This window comes from Triticum aestivum, chromosome 6A, assembly GCF_018294505.1.
Source record: "Triticum aestivum cultivar Chinese Spring chromosome 6A, IWGSC CS RefSeq v2.1, whole genome shotgun sequence".
In the NCBI taxonomy this organism is placed as follows: Eukaryota; Viridiplantae; Streptophyta; class Magnoliopsida; order Poales; family Poaceae; genus Triticum; species Triticum aestivum.
In genome coordinates, this window is record NC_057809.1 from 538,514,938 (window position 1) to 538,532,572 (window position 17,635).

At 47.6% G+C, this 17,635-nt stretch overlaps 1 protein-coding gene across 1 annotated transcript; it reads right to left on the bottom strand.

Moving 5' to 3' along the window:
• Positions 1-876: 876 nt before the first annotated feature.
• Positions 877-2,880, bottom strand: LOC123130959 (FCS-Like Zinc finger 5). The gene is made up of 2 exons (XM_044550745.1): positions 2,361-2,880; positions 877-1,310 (listed from the first exon to the last, which is right to left on the bottom strand). The coding sequence occupies exons 1-2, from the start codon at positions 2,837-2,839 to the stop codon at positions 1,145-1,147; spliced, it is 645 nt and encodes a 214-aa protein (XP_044406680.1). The 5' UTR covers positions 2,840-2,880; the 3' UTR covers positions 877-1,144.
• Between the last annotated feature and the right edge of the window lie 14,755 nt (positions 2,881-17,635).

Genomic DNA, 17,635 nt, shown 5'->3' on the forward strand with positions numbered 1-17,635 from the left:
GCACACTCACACGAATACGTTTTTGCTGGGCACAACGCAGCCGGGTCCTAGCATTCCACATGGTTCCCTTTGCTCCAAGTATTGACACGTTTCCCGCACGATGTGATCCAGCCGCCTGCCCGCAGGTTGGAGGTGTCGGCCGTATAGGTGGTGTTGTCGCCGTCACAGGGTGGCCGCCGCCGGAAAAGGATGCCCCCGCCGCATCACCACCTCGACGCTGTCCTTGCGCGTACGCGCTCGCCGTTCCGGCCCCAGGCCACGCGGGCGCGTCGCGTCACGTTGAGTCTCGGTGTTACTTTTCATCGGCGCGCACGACGACCTCGACGGCGTAGCTAAATTACCGTCCCGAAATGGCCGTTTGCTCTGCAGTGACAGAAGACGGACCATTGCCGGTACCAACTACGCCAGTGAATCAAAAGCTGCTCGCGACTTCTGACAACAGCCTGCAGATCCGTGGATTCTGGAGGGTCGTATTGCTTCGTTGCAGTGGTATTTCCACATCCCAATCCCCGTTCGTTTGTAACAGTGCAGAAAACACATCGAGTGTCGTTTGTAGGGATGAACAACAATATACAATGAGCTGCACGGAAACCCGACCCTCGGGTGGCCGGTCAAGGCTCGCGTAGCCAGCCCATGGCTGCCCACGTTCTGATCTGCAGCGGCGGCGGTCGTCCGGCTATGGGTTTGATTGCATCAGGACCGGTGAGGTCAGGTCACGGGCGCCCGTCCGCAGACCGGACCACCGTCTGGAACAAACAACACGCACGCATGCGCTTGACAGCTTCTCTGTCTCTTCTTCTCCACTGCCCACCTTATCAGAGAACTTCGTCCAGAGCAGCGAGAGAACTGCACGGAAACGCCAGGCACAAACAGGAATTACTACGAAAAGATAGTACGCAATTTGATGTTGCATTGCAGTCCAGGTTCGGTTCTCCACTGGGGCAGGAGAGGAAACCGCCATGTTCCATGTGTCACATGGCATCCTCAGTCACCGGCCACCGCTGGCGCATCGCCAACAACAACAACTCCTCGCTACCCAGTTCGATCTGTATACAAGGACGGGCGGTTTAAACATGGTGGACATGTGCCAAATATATGTGGCACATCACTAGCTAGTATATGTAATAAGCTAATGGCCGCCCGACTATGCGGTGGCGACGGCGTCCCCGGCGCCGCCGGAGCCGCCGCCGCTGCCAGACTGGTCCGACGGGGCCTCCCGGATGGATGTGATGGTGCAGTTCTGTTCCATGAGCTCGTCCTTCGCGATCTGATGCTCCCTGCACTCCTGGCTGCAGAATGCCACCTCGCCCCTGCACGACATAGACAGACAAGGGAATTCAGCATCAATCCATCATGTCACAATGTCACAGACACCTTCAAGGAATAATTTTAAACCTTCTTTTATTGCAGTAAAGAAACCATGCATCTTTTTTAGTATTTGGTTAAGTCTATGTGGTCGATGACAGATTGTGACAATTAAAGAAATACTGGAGTTAGATGGTACAAGTGACCAAGTTTATGGTATGATAATCAGACAACAACTCATATGATTGGCCGGTTAATATTCTTTAATGGGTTGCTTAGGGGAGAACAGTATGCAGCCTTGACTCTTGACAAGTAAACTGAACCTAAATGCATCCCAATAATTTTATATTTTGGGACATGACAGTTCATACATGATTCAGGGACCAAAATTAAACAGGGATTTTTTTATAAAAAAAAGCTATGAGCACACATGCATCAACAGTACATGTCTGATAAGCAAATAATTAACATGGTAGAGCAAGCCAATAATGTATCGGCAACAAATAATATGCCGAGAGAAAAGGCTCTCATCGGCATATTCTGAAAAGAAATACAGGAGGGAATAAGATTCATAATCATACTATGAACTAATTAAGAATTGATGGACTGCTTCTGCTTGTACCAGCGTGGAATCAGCATTACCTTTCTAATGAACGAGGCTCGTCAAATCAGTACCCGCCTAAATTAATAAACAGATGGAATTCCGAATAATTAGCACTAGATTTTCATAATTGAAAATGGATCATGAATAACCCCCTTGCATCGTCACGGAATTTCGCATCTAAGCAAGCATGTCCGCAGAATCGTAGGCTGCCGGCAACATGATAAGAAGATTCGATCTAGGTGCAGTGCAACCCTGACGTGGAAAACGAGCGAGCGGCGCGGAATTCGCACCGCAAAGCAACACGAGAGATGAGATTGATCGGCGCCTGGCCAAAAATCGCCAGCATGCCACCGAAAAGGGACAAAAGAAAAATGGAACCCATGGGCGAAACACGAGGATTTCACCGGACATTTCCGAGCAGAGAATGGGAAAGCAGGGACGCCGGCGGTACCTGTAGATGTAGGTGTCCTCGCCGGGGCCGAGGGGCTTGGCGCAGAAGCCGCAGGCGGACAGGAACGCCGCGGTGATCATCAGCCCGGCGAAGGCGTCCCGCCCGGGAGAGGGGTAGCCACCGCCGGCGCCGCCGCCCGTCCCCACCGCGCCGGCCGATACGGAGGAGGACGGCCGCGCGCGCGCCTGCCTGTCCTTGTCGTCGTCGTCGCCGCCGCCGCCGCCGCTGCCCTGGCGCACCTGCTTGGGCACCGACGGCATGGACGCCAGGCTGGTCGTCCGGCGCATCAGCATGCTCCGCTGCCGCTTGCCGAGCATCTCGCCGGGGCCGGATTCGCGCCGCGCTCGCTGGCTCGCGGGCTCCCGCCCCGCCGCTGTCAATCTCTGATTCGGTACGGCGGCCTTTCTGTCCCGAGATTTGGAGAGAGACTGGATGGTGGCGAGAGGGGTTTTGGGGGAGGAGCAGCGGGGCAGGGGCATAAAAAGAGGAGCAGGGGCCGGGCGCCGCAGATCTGGGCCGTCCACTCGTCACACGAGACACCTGGACGTCTGTCGATCTGGTGATTTTTGGCATGGATTTATAGCGATTAAGGCACGTTGTTAGGGTTACCCCTCGCGCCGCCCACATTTCTCTGTAACCGGAAATGGCTCCTCTATGTTACGTGCATGATGGTTTTTGTTGTGGTGGAAGGAAAAAAATGGCTACTACACAGGAAAAACCATCCTGTGTTAGAAGGTAAAAAACCCAACAAATCTATTACATTTGGTGTCAACATAACACAGAATCACATTACTATGATCCGCGTTGACTATTTATTTATTTGAGCTATTTTATTCTCATTAATCTACTATACATATTGGTGGCACGAGAGTTTCGTGGCACACATTTATGATGCGAGATATGTGGGCTGCACAAACCGTCGCTACGCATGACTAGCCTAGATCAAGGTAACTGTAGCGGAGTTTAGGTCGTGTTCATCCGTAATGAAGACACGTCAGATTTGGGTTAGCTCGCATCTTTTCCGGGAGCACTTTTAATAGATGGGTGTTATGTGGCTTGACAGACTGGCGTCAACTTGTGTCTCACTTTTTCGCTGAAGCACTTATCTGGCACGTCATACATCTGGCTTCAAGTTAGAGTACGACTTTTGTTTTTGTCTTTTTGCATGCATGATCATAGATATCATGACAAACAAGGTTTACGTTACGCCACTTTGTTTTGTTTTTTGTGTTTTTTTAGCTTTTCCTCAATTATTCATGGACTAGGTGAGGTTCTAAAATCACCACAATTGTGTACCCCCACTATGACATATCACAAGAATCCAACACAAGTTCACATTATCATGACCAATGTTACTCTCATTAATTGGGCTGTTTTTGTTTTCACTAACGTTTTCTATGTATTTAGTGGTAGAGTTTTGTAATTATTAGATCAATGGCCTTTGGTGCCACATTATAATGCGGGACATGTGGGCTGCACAAATTGCCTAGTAGGCAAAATTACTACGAAGTTTCATCTATGCCGGCCCATATATGAAGGCACATTACATTTGTTCTTTGGAATCGCCCATATCTCTTCGACAACACTTTTAATGGAAATGTGTTATGTGGCTTGATAGATCGACGTCAACTTGCGTCCCACTTTTTTGTTGGATTAGTTATCAAGCAAGTCACATGTCTGACTTTGAGCTAAAGTATGGCTTTTGTTTTGTTTTTTGCATGCATTATCATCGACACCATGGCATCAAACAACGCTTCTCTAAACACTAAAATGTGAAATCATGTGCTCTTTAAGATTTGACGGAGCTAAATTCGAAAGATCCCGGGGTAGGGGATCCGGAGCTAGGCGTGTAGACACGATGGTAGCATGGACACAGGGTTTACCCAGGTTCAGCTTCTCTGAAGAGATAACACTCTACGTCCTGCTTGTGTTTATTGTAATGGATTGGCCGATTGGGTACTAAGTACATATGATCTATCCTGAGATTGTTGTGTGTCTTCTACAAGCGCTACCCCTCGGTTTATATAGATACCAGGGGGTCCTAGGGTTACAACATCCTAGTTGGCTACGTATGAGGAGATCGAGTCTTTGATGACCCAGTGATGACCCACAAGTATAGGAGATCAATTGTAGCTCTTTTTTGATAAGTAAGAGTGTCGAACCCAATGAGGAGCAGAAGGTAATCACAAGTGGTTTTCAACAAGGTAATGTCTGCAAGTGCTGAAATTGTAAGTAGCTGAGTAGTTTGATAGCAAGATAATTTGTAACAAGCAAGTAACGATAGTAGTAGCAAAAGTGCAGCAAGGTAGCCCAATCTTTTTGAGGCAAAGGACAGGCCAAAACGGTCTCTTATGATAAGCAAAGTGTTCTTGAGAGTACACGACAATTTCATCTAGTCACTTTCATCATGTTGGTTTGATTTGTGTTCGCTACTTTGATAATTTGATATGTGGGTGGACCGGTGCTCAGGTGTTGTTCTTACTTGAACAAAACCTCCTACTTATGATTAACCCTTCCGCAAGCATTCGCAACTACGAGAAAAGTATTAAGAATACTTTCTAACCATAGCATTAAACTTTCGGATCCAATCGGTCCCTTATTGAATAGCGCATAAACTAGGGTTTTAGCTTCTGTCACTCTCGCAACCCATCATCTAATTGCTACTCCATAATGCATTCCCTTAGGCCCAAATATCATGAAGTTTCATGTAGTCGACGTTCACATGACACCACTAAGGGAATCACAACATACATACTATCAAAATATTGAACACATATCAAGTTCACATGATTACTTGCAACATGATTTCTCCCGTGACCTCAAGAACAAAAGTAACTACTCACAAATGATAAACATGCTCAAGATCAGAGGAGTATTAAATAGCATATTGGATCTGAACATATAACCTTCCACCAAATAAACCATATAGTAATCAACACTACTAGTCACCCACAAGCACCAATCTATAGTTCTGGTAACAAGATTGAACACAAGAGAAGAACTAGGGTTTGAGATGAGATGGTGCTGTTGAAGATGTTGATGGAGATTGACCTCCCCAAGATGGAAGAGTTGTTGGTGATGATGATGATGAAGATGATTTCCCCCTCCGGAGGGGGGGGGGGTCCCCAGCGGAATCGCTCCGCCGGAGGGCAAAAGTGCTCCTGCCCAAGTTCCGCCTCGAGGCGGCGACGTTCCGTCCTGAAATTCCTCTCTCTATTTTTTCTAGGTCAGAATGACTTATATACCAGAAGATGGGCACTGGAGGTGGGCCTAGGTGAGCACAACCCACCAGGGCACGCCTGGGCTCCCTGGCGGGCCCTGGTGGGTTGTACCCACTTGGTGGGGCCCCTCTGGTAATTATTTGCTCCAATAATTCTTAAATATTCCATAAAAGTTCTCCATGAAGTTTCAGCTTATTTGGAGTTGTGCAGAATAGGTAGCGTGACGTAGCTTTTCCAAGTCCAGATTTCCAGCTGTCGTGATTCTCCCTCTTTGTGTATACCCTGCATATTATGAGAGAAAAGGCTTTAGAATTACTCCAAAAAGTATTATTATGGATAAAAACATTATAAATAATAGTAAGAAAACATGATGCAAAATGGATGTATCAACTACCCCAAGATTAGACCTCGCTTGTTCTTAAGCGAAAACCAAAATCGAAAAACATGTCCACATGCTTTGAGAGAGAGATGTCGATAAAAACAAAATACGGACATAGAAGCATCAAGTTGATTATTATAACAGCAATAAAATTAAACATAAGACTTTTATCATAGAACTTTTATCATATACGGGAATCCAACTTCGAAGCACCACTCGGCGGTAGGCCCCAGATCCCCCTTCCTCCCGAGCTGCTCGCGCGGGCGGCTCCGAAGGCGAAATCCCTAGCCCCGTGAGCCCTCTTCCCCGTGCTTCCCTGGCCACTGCCGGCGTCGGCGGCGGTGGCGGCGCCCGACCATCGAAGGCGGCAGGCGAGGTCGCGCACCCCGACGGGCCTCCCTCGCGCGGGGGAGCAGCGTCAAGGGGGCGGCGCTGTGGGGCTTTTCCCGTGAGGCGGCGCGCGGCGAGGAGTCATATGGCGAGGCAGAACACGATCGCGGGATCGAGGTGAAGGCGTTGGTGCTCCGCGGTCTTCTTGATGCCTAGTGGATGCAGGAGGAGCTGCGCGCCCTTAGCCATGGTGGCGATGGATCTCGACCAGGAGTGGTTGCGCAAGCGGCGGACGGGGACTGCTGCGGTGGTTGAGGTGCGTGGTCTGCTTCCTGCGGACGCTGGCGAAGAAGCTGCCGGTGGCACCGTGCGAGTGGGCGGTGGTGGCGCGGGCTGGACCTTGGTTTCCTGGGCCCGATCCAGCGGCTCGCTGCAGGGAGCATCATGGTGGTGCGCGCGTCCCTGTCTTGGATGCGCGTCAAGGTGGCTCTTTGTTCGCGAGCCCCGGGGTCATGCCCGATGTGGGGTGGCTCGGGGGCTCGGGGACGGCGGAGCTCGAGGGCGAGGGCGAGGGCGACGGCTGGGCGGCTCGGGGTCGGCGACGACGGCGAGGCAGGGCGCGCTCGGGGGCGGGGCAGGGGCAACGGCGGCAACGGCGAGGCGAGCAGGGGGGCAGCCTGGCGGCGATCAAAGAAACTGTACCAAAATTTTCACAAGTGTGGCTTATATAAACTGTACCAAACTTGGCATGCTCTTCATTTCTGAACAGACGTTTCAACCGTGGTATTATAGGAGCATACCACATCACCTTCGCAGGAACCCTCTTCCTGAGGGGCTCGCCGTCAACATCACCAGGGTCATCTCGTCTGATCTTATACCGCAACGCACCACATACCGGGCATGCGTTCAGATCCTTGTATGCACCGCGGTAGAGGATGCAGTCATTAGGGCATGCATGTATCTTCTCCACCTCCAATCCTAGAGGGCATACGACCTTCTTTGCTGCGTATGTACTGTCGGGCAATTCGTTATCCTTTGGAAGCTTCTTCTTCAATATTTTCAGTAGCTTCTCAAATTCTTTGTCAGCCACAGCATTCTCTGCCTTCCACTGCAGCAATTCCAGTATGGTACCGAGCTTTGTGTTGCCATCTTCGCAATTGGGGTATAACCCTTTTTTGTGATCCTCTAACATGCGATCGAACTTCAGCTTCTCCTTTTGACTAATGCATTGCGTCCTTGCATCGACAATGACCCGGCGGAGATCATCATCATCGGGCACATCGTCTGGTTCCTCTTGATCTTCAGCAGCTTCACCCGTGGCAGCATCATTGGGCACATCGTCTGGTTCCTCTTGATCTTCACCAGCTCCCCCCGTTGCAGCATCACCGTATTCAGGGGGCACATAGTTGTCATCGTACTCTTCTTCTTTGCCGTCTTCCATCATAACCCCTATTTCTCCGTGCCTCATCCAAACATTATAGTGTGGCATGAAACCCTTGTAAAGCAGGTGGGAGTGAAGGATTTTCCGGTTAGAGTAAGACCTCGTATTCCCACATTCAGTGCATGGACAACACATAAAACCATTCTGCTTGTTTGCCTCAGCCGCATCGAGAAACTCATGCACGCCCTTAATGTACTCGCGGGTGTGTCTGTCACCGTACATCCATTGCCAGTTCATCTGCGTGCATTATATATAATTAAGTGTCCAAATTAATAGAAGTTCATCATCACATTAAAACCAAAGTGCATACATAGTTCTCATCTAACAACATATAGCTCTCCCAAGCATCTAATTAATTAAACCATACATTGAAACTATGTAAAACATTTCAATGCGAAAACAAATGCGATCATAATCGCAACCAAGGTAACAATTGATCCAACGGCATAATGATATCAAGCCTCGGTATGAATGACATATTTTCTAATCTTTCTAATCTTCAAGCGCATTGCATCCATCTTGATCTTGTGATCATCGACGACATCCGCAACATGCAACTCCAATATCATCTTCTCCTCCTCAATTTTTTTATTTTTTCCTTCAACAAATTGTTTTCTTCTTCAACTAAATTTAACCTCTCGACAATAGGGTCGGTTGGCATTTCCGATTCACATACATCCTAGATAAATAAAATCTATGTCACGTTGGTCGGCATAATTTTCATAAACAATAAATGAACTAATAGTTATAAAGATAATATGCATACCAAATCCGAATCATAGACAGGACGAGGGCCGACGGGGGCGGATACCAAAACCATCGCACTATATAAGATGCAATAATAAATGTTAGAAAATGATACAAGTATCTATCTAAACATACAAGTAAGAATATTTTTCCTTTCAGAAAGAAGATAAGAACAAGAGGCTCACCACGGTGGTGTCGGTGATGAGACCGGCGCGGGTGATTGACGTCGGTGAAGACGGGGACGGGGCGTGACGGATTGCTAAATCTAGACAAATCTCGAGGAAAATGGAGCTTGGAGGTCGAGCTTCAAGAGGAGAAAGCTTAAGTAGTGTGGCTCGGGCATTCCATCGAACACCTCATGTGCATAGGAGGTGAGCTAGAGCACCACAAAGCCCTCTCCCCCTCGGCCAGAAAAAACAGAGCACTGTGCTCTGCTCTTGCACGAGGGGGTATATATAGGCACCTCATTGGTCCCGGTTGGTGGCATGAACCGGGACTAAAGGGGAGCCTTTGGTCCCGGTTCAAGCCACCAACCGGGACCAATGGTGGTGGGCCAGGAGCGAGGCCCATTGGTCCCGGTTCGTCCCACCAACCGGGACCAAAAGGTCCAGATGAACCGGGACCAATGGCCCACATGGCCCGCCGGCCCCCTGGGCTCACGAACCGGGACAGGAACGCCGCGGTGATCATCAGCCAGGCGAAGGCGTCCCGCCCAGGAGAGGGGTAGCCACCGCCGGCGCCGCCGCCCGTCCCCACCGCGCTGGCCGATACGGAGGAGGACGGCCGCGCGCGCGCCTGTTTGTCCTTGTCGTCGTTGTCGCCGCCGCCGCTGCCCTGGCGCACCTGCTTGGGCACCGACGGCATGGACGCCAGGCTGGTCGTCCGGCGCATCAGCATGCTTCGCTGCCGCTTGCCGAGCATCTCGCCGGGGCCGGATTCGCGCCGTGCTCGCTGGCTCGCGGGCTCCCGCCCCGCCGCTGTCAATCTCTGATTCGGTACGACGACCTTTCTGTCCCGAGATTTGGAGAGAGACTGGATGGTGGGGAGAGGGGTTTTGGGGGAGGAGCAGCGGGGCAGGGGCATAAAAAGAGGAGCAGGGGCCGGGCGCCGCAGATCTGGGCCGTCCACTCGTCACACGAGACACCTGGACGCCTATCGATCTGGTGATTTTTGGCATGGATTTATAGCGATTAAGGCACGTTGTTAGGGTTACCCCTCGCGCCGCCCACATTTCTCTGTAACCGGAAATGGCTCCTCTATGTTACGTGCATGATGGTTTTTGCTGTGGTGGAAGGAAAAAAATGGCTACTACACAGGAAAAACCATCCTGTGTTAGAAGGTAAAAAACCCAACAAATCTATTACATTTGGTGTCAACATAACACATAATCACATTACTATGATCCGCGTTGATTATTTATTTATTTGAGCTATTTTATTCTCATTAATCTACTATACATATTGGTGGCACGAGAGTTTCGTGGCACACATTTATGATGCGAGATATGTGGGCTGCACAAACCGTCGCTACGCGTGACTAGCCTAGATCAAGGTAACTGCAGCGGAGTTTAGGCCGTGTTCATCCGTAATGAAGACACGTCAGATTTGGGTTAACTCGCATCTTTTCCGGGAGCACTTTTAATAGACGGGTGTTATGTGGCTCGACAGACTGGCGTCAACTTGTGTCTCACTTTTTCGCTGAAGCACTTATCTGGCACGTCATACATCTGGCTTCAAGTTAGAGTATGACTTTTGTTTTTGTCTTTTTGCATGCATGATCATAGATATCATGACAAACAAGGTTTACGTTACGCCACTTTGTTTTGTTTTTTGTGTTTTTTTAGCTTTTCCTCAATTATTCATGGACTAGGTGAGGTTTTAAAATCACCACAATTGTGTACCCCCACTATGACATATCACAAGAATCCAACACAAGTTCACATTATCATGACCAATGTTACTCTCATTAATTGGGCTGTTTTTTGTTTTCACTAACGTTTTCTATGTATTTAGTGGTAGAGTTTTGTAATTATTAGATCAATGGCCTTTGGTGCCACATTATAATGCGGGACATGTGGGCTGCACAAATTGCCTAGTAGGCAAAATTACTACGAAGTTTCATCTATGCCGGCCCATATATGAAGGCACATTACATTTGTTCTTTGGAATCGCCCATATCTCTTCGACAACACTTTTAATGGAAATGTGTTATGTGGCTTGATAGATCGACGTCAACTTGCGTCCCACTTTTTTGTTGGATTAGTTATCAAGCAAGTCACATGTCTGACTTTGAGCTAAAGTATGGCTTTTGTTTTGTTTTTTGCATGCATTATCATCGACACCATGGCATCAAACAACGCTTCTCTAAACACTAAAATGTGAAATCATGTGCTCTTTAAGATTTGACGGAGCTAAATTCGAAAGATCCCGGGGTAGGGGATCCGGAGCTAGGCGTGTAGACACGATGGTAGCATGGACACAGGGTTTACCCAGGTTCAGCTTCTCTGAAGAGATAACACTCTACGTCCTGCTTGTGTTTATTGTAATGGATTGGCCGATTGGGTACTAAGTACATATGATCTATCCTGAGATTGTTGTGTGTCTTCTACAAGCGCTACCCCTCGGTTTATATAGATACCAGGGGGTCCTAGGGTTACAACATCCTAGTTGGCTACGTATGAGGAGATCGAGTCTTCGATGACCCAGTGATGACCCACAAGTATAGGGGATCAATTGTAGCTCTTTTTTGATAAGTAAGAGTGTCGAACCCAATGAGGAGCAGAAGGTAATCACAAGTGGTTTTCAGCAAGGTAATGTCTGCAAGTGCTGAAATTGTAAGTAGCTGAGTAGTTTGATAGCAAGATAATTTGTAACAAGCAAGTAACGATAGTAGTAGCAAAAGTGCAGCAAGGTAGCTCAATCTTTTTGAGGCAAAGGACAGGCCAAAACGGTCTCTTATGATAAGCAAAGTGTTCTTGAGAGTACACGACAATTTCATCTAGTCACTTTCATCATGTTGGTTTGATTTGTGTTCGCTACTTTGATAATTTGATATGTGGGTGGACCGGTGCTCAGGTGTTGTTCTTACTTGAACAAAACCTCCTACTTATGATTAACCCTCCCGCAAGCATTCGCGACTACGAGAAAAGTATTAAGAATACTTTCTAACCATAGCATTAAACTTTCGGATCCAATCGGTCCCTTATTGAATAGCGCATAAACTAGGGTTTAAGCTTCTATCACTCTCGCAACCCATAATCTAATTGCTACTCCACAATGCATTCCCTTAGGCCCAAATATCGTGAAGTTTCATGTAGTCGACGTTCACATGACACCACTAAGGGAATCACAACATACATACTATCAAAATATTGAACACATATCAAGTTCACATGATTACTTGCAACATGATTTCTCCCGTGACCTCAAGAACAAACGTAACTACTCACAAATGATAAACATGCTCAAGATCAGAGGAGTATTAAATAGCATATTGGATCTGAACATATAACCTTCCACCAAATAAACCATATAGTAATCAACACTACTAGTCACCCACAAGCACCAATCTATAGTTCTGGTAACAAGATTGAACACAAGAGATGAACTAGGGTTTGAGATGAGATGGTGCTGTTGAAGATGTTGATGGAGATTGACCTCCCCAAGATGGAAGAGTTGTTGGTGATGATGATGATGAATATGATTTCCCCCTCCCGGGGGGGGGGGGGTCCCAGCGGAATCGCTCCGCCGGAGGGCAAAAGTGCTCCTGCCCAAGTTCCGCCTCGAGGCGGCGGCATTCCGTCCTGAAATTCCTCTCTCTATTTTTTCTAGGTCAGAATGACTTATATACCAGAAGATGGGCACTGGAGGTGGGCCTGGGTGAGCACAACCCACCAGGGCACGCCTGGGCTCCCTGGTGGGCCCTGGTGGGTTGTACCCACTTGGTGGGGCCCCTCTGGTAATTATTTGCTCCAATAATTCTTAAATATTCCATAAAAGTTCTCCATGAAGTTTCAGCTTATTTGGAGTTGTGCAGAATAGGTAGCGTGACGTAGCTTTTCCAAGTCCAGATTTCCAGCTGTCGTGATTCTCCCTCTTTGTGTATACCCTGCATATTATGAGAGAAAAGGCTTTAGAATTACTCCAAAAAGTATTATTATGGATAAAAACATTATAAATAATAGTAAGAAAACATGATGCAAAATGGATGTATCAACTACCCCAAGCTTAGACCTCGCTTGTTCTTAAGCGAAAACCAAAATCGAAAAACATGTCCACATGCTTTGAGAGAGAGATGTCGATAAAAACAAAATACGGACATAGAAGCATCAAGTTGATTATTATAACAGCAATAAAATTAAACATAAGACTTTTATCATAGAACTTTTATCATATACGGGAATCCAACTTCGAAGCACCACTCGGCGGTAGGCCCCAGATCCCCCTTCCTCCCGAGCTGCTCGCGCGGGCGGCTCCGGAGGCGAAATCCCTAGCCCCGTGAGCCCTCTTCCCCGTGCTTCCCTGGCCACTGCCAGCGTCGGCGGCGGTGGCGGCGCCCGACCATCGAAGGCGGTTGGCGAGGTCGCGCACCCCGACGGGCCTCCCTCGCGCGGGGGAGCGGCGTCAAGGGGGCGGTGCTATGGGGCTTTTCCCGTGAGGCGGCGCGCGGCGAGGAGTCTTATGGCGAGGCGGAACACGGTCGCAGGATTGAGGTGAAGGCGTTGGTGCTCCGCGGTCTTCTTGTTGCCTGGTGGATGCAGGAGGAGCTGCGCGCCCTTAGCCATGGTGGCGATGGATCTCGGCCAGGAGTGGTTGCGCAAGCGGCGGACGGGGACTGCTGCGGTGGTTGAGGTGCATGGTCTGCTTCCTGCGGACGCTGGCGAAGAAGCTGCCGGTGGCACCGGCGAGTGGGCGGTGGTGGCGCGGGCTGGATCTTGGTTTCCTGGGCCCGATCCAGCGGCTCGCTGCAGGGAGCATCGTGGTGGTGCGCGCGTCCCTGTCCTAGATGCGCGTCAAGGTGGCTCTTTGTTCGCGAGCCCCGGGGTCGTGCCTGATGTGGGGTGGTTTGCCAGGAGTGGTGTGACCTGCCGCTGCTTGCTGTGCCTGTGGTTCCTGGCCGTGCTGGATTGGCGAGTTGGAGTTGTTTTTCCGCGGTTGTGTGGGAGGTGGAAGATGGACTGTGTGGCCTCGGCGTGCAGGGTGTCGGTGTTCTTCCATGCTATGACACGATGGCGAGGTGATGCGGCGGCGATGTGGCCCATCACAGACGATGTAGTCTCAATTCTTCCCAAGAAGTGGGAGGAAGGCGGTGTTACAGATGAAAATCCTGCTCGTCTTTGGTCGGTGCTTGCGGCGACGACGCCTATGGGTGTCGTTTTTCTTCTTGAAGGCGTCGCTTAGGTGCATTGGCATCTCCCCTTTTTGTTTGGGTTGCTGTCTCCGGGAGAAAGCCTTGGTCTTGGACCGGCGATGGCGGCGTCTTGGCGTCGTTCCTCTCTTGGGAGCATCGTGTATTTGGAGACATGGCTTGGAGATTCTATGCTGCGGCTCTTCGGTGTGTGCCACTGGTCCGAGTAGAGGTTCTTGGGCACAAAGTACGTCGATGCCGGTGTGTCCAAGACGGTGGCTTTCTCAGGGCCAACCGAGTCTCGCCATCCACTTGCCACCTCCGTTCGGCAATCAAGAGTGGTTGGTGCATCGGCAAGGGAAGTCCGATTGAAGTTACTACTCTTCGAGGTGATCGGTGTTGGTCGAGACGCGGCCTTTTTCTCTGTTGAGGGCAGGCTCCTTTGTGTTGTGTTTATAGTGTGTGTGTGGAGGCTTTTCCTCGGATTAGCTCATGTGTGGTGTTCGTACTACTCTTGCTGTTCGCCGCGAGAGGTAGTCTCTTGTAAAAAATTTTCTATCTTCTATAAAAAATATGGTACGCCTTTGGCGTACTCTCAAAAAAAGAACTTTTATCGTATACTTCTCATGAATAAGTAACAATTCATCACACAATGGAACTATGAAGCAAAAACTCTATTAAAACCAACAAGCTATGTTCTCAGTCAACTTTGCGACTACAATTCATCATCTTTTTAGGAAGGGTCACGTATCGGAGCCTTTAGGCAAGTCCACATACTCAACCATCACATAGTCTTTTATGATTGCTAACACTCACCGTGTACACATGAGCAAAACGTTTCAACCGGACACATAGAAAGATAGGAGCTTATAGTTTCGCCTCCCAACGTATTCACCTCAAGGGTGATGTCAACAATAATAAATCATGCTATCTACATTCAACTGGTCATACGTGCCTAGATCTTTCCTCACCACATGATGCTTGTCAAAGGAGAAAAATAAAAAGGAATAGAAGGAAAACTTTGAATCTTTGCATAAAAGTAAATACATAAAAGTAAAAGATAGTCCCTTCGCAGAGGGAAGCATATGTTGCCATGCGCTTATTTATTTGTATGCTCAACCCCTTAGTGCAAAAGAACGTCACGTTACATTGCCCCTTGTGATAGCGACCTTTATTATGCAGTCTGTCGCTTTTATTCTTCCCCATCAAAAGTCCGTGCAACACTCAATTTTCTCTCACACTAAATGATCTCACACTTCTAGAAGCAATTTTTATTGCCTTTTCGCACCGATGACAACTTACTTGAGGGATCTTGCTCAATCCCTAGGTAGGTATGGTGGACACTTGAAATAAGATTTGGGTTTAAGGGTTTTTGGATGCACAAGTAGTATCTCTACTTAGTGCGGAATTTTTGGCTAGCAAAGATAGGTGGCAAGCACCACATGTTACAGGATCTATGACAATATGACTTCTATGTGAATATAAACAAACATAAACCAGTACGTTGTCTTCCTTGTCCAATGTCAACAATTTTGGCATATAATATTTTGATGAGGGCTCACAATCACAAAAGATTTCTAGGATGGTATATTTATATGTGAATCTTCTTTTCCCTTATTAATTCTTTCATGAGTTGCATCATTGACTAATGCTATGTTTGTCAATCTCTAATAAAATTTTCTACATATACTTTTCCTTATGTGGTGTCATCACCTACCATAGGATTAGCACATGATATTTCCTTTATTTCTTCCCTTTCTCTTATTTATTTCCTTTCTCCTTTTATTTCTTATTTCTTTTCTTTAATTTGCAACATGAAAGTAAAGAAAGCAAAAACTCAAACTAACTTTATTATATAACTTGCACATGATTACAAGGATAGATCACTAAGCAAACTCTCAAAGAAGAAAGGATCGAACTAAACTTTTCTTCATCTAAAGCAAAAATATCGAACTAAAATAAGTAAAAGCAAAAAGATAGTGGGGTGATACGATACCGAGGCACCTCCCCCAAGCTTGGCGGAAGCCAAGGGGAGTGCCCATACCCGACACTCAGTTCTCTTTTGGTGGTGAAGAAGATGATGGTGGTGATGAAGGAGAGATCTTGTCCTCGGATTTCCATGGCAGTGGTGAAAGTGCTACACTAAGCGACGAAATAAACCTATTACCATGCAGCGGAAGGTAGACTACACTAAGCAAGCCATAGTCAAGTATTCAATGAAGTGAAAGCACAATGACTAATAGCAACTAGGCAGTATAGATCAGGTAGGAAGATAGTGTGAAGCCAATCAGAACAAGCAGTCACTCAGTGAAGACAAAAGATAATGCAATCATACAATGACTTCACCAGGACCAACAGTAAGTAAAGGGATGGGAAGAATGAAACCAGTGACTTGTTGAAGACAATGATTTGTTGGACCAATTCCAGTTGCTGTGACAACTGTACGTCTGGTTAGGGAGGCTGAGATTCAACTCAGAAGACCACATCTTCACCTTATTCCCCTTGAGCTAAGGACACCCAGTCCTCGCCCAATCACTCTGGTAAGTCTTCAAGTTAGACTTCCAAACCTTCACAGACTTTGTTCAGCGGCGATCCACAATGACTCTTGGATGCTCAGAACGCGACGCCTAACCGGCTGGAGGATTCACAGTCCTCAAGTGTAATACGTCTTCAGATCACACAGACAGGAAGACTTAAGTGATGCCTAACACTCTTTGGCTCTGGGTGTTTAGGGCTTTATACTCGCAAGGAATTCTCTCTCAAAGGCTTCGAGGTGGGTTGCTCTCAAATGACAAAAGCCGTGTACTAACTCTAAGCAGCCAACCGTTTATGGTTGTAGGGGTGGGCTATTTATAGCCACTAGGCAACCCGACCTGATTTGTCCGAAATGACCCTGGGTCACTAAGGAACTGACACGTGTTCCAACGGTTAGATTTCAAACACACACGGCAACTTTACTTGAGCTACAAGCAAAGCTGACTTACCCAGCTCTGGATAAGATTTGCTCTCATTGTCTTCGCTCGAAGACATAGGATTTTGGTTAAGCATCACTTCTGTCATTCTGACTGGTTCACTTGGACCCCACTTAACAGTACGGTGGTTCCTATGACTCAACAAAGAAGAAAAAGAACGATGAAACAACTAAGTCTTCGCGGTCCATAGTCTTCACACGTTGTCTTCTCTTGTCATAGTCTTCAATGTGAATGTCTTTACATCCCACCTTTGACTTCAATGTCTTCATACATTTTTAGGGGTCATCTCCGGTAGGAAAACCGAATCAATGAGAGACTTCTACCTGTGTTATCCTGCAATTCTCACAAACACATTAGTCCCTCAACCAGGTTTGTCATCAATACTCCAAAACCAACTAGGGGTGGCACTAGATGCACTTACAATCTCCCCCTTTTTGGTGATTGATGACAAACTAGTTGAAGTCTTTAACGGGGAATAAAATATGTGAAATTGTAAAGCATAGGGTATTGTCTTCATAAGTTGTAAGGGATCCCCCTGAAGATGTGCATATTAGTAATTTGCTTTTGGAATGCAAATGCACATGGCAGGTTGTACTTGTGGAGATCCTCTGCAGCCTATGATGACAATTCATCATGAAAGATATGATTTAATGAAGATAATGACATGCATAATGATAAATGGACGTCTGCAAAATGATCTAAGTGCGGAATTTATCATCGCACATGAGGGATTTATCATCGCATCACAGAATAGCAAATAAGTAGCAGACGACCATCGAGTTTAAGTGTTACAACTCAAAGAACCAAATGTATCGAAAACGAGAGTTGTAAGCACTTGG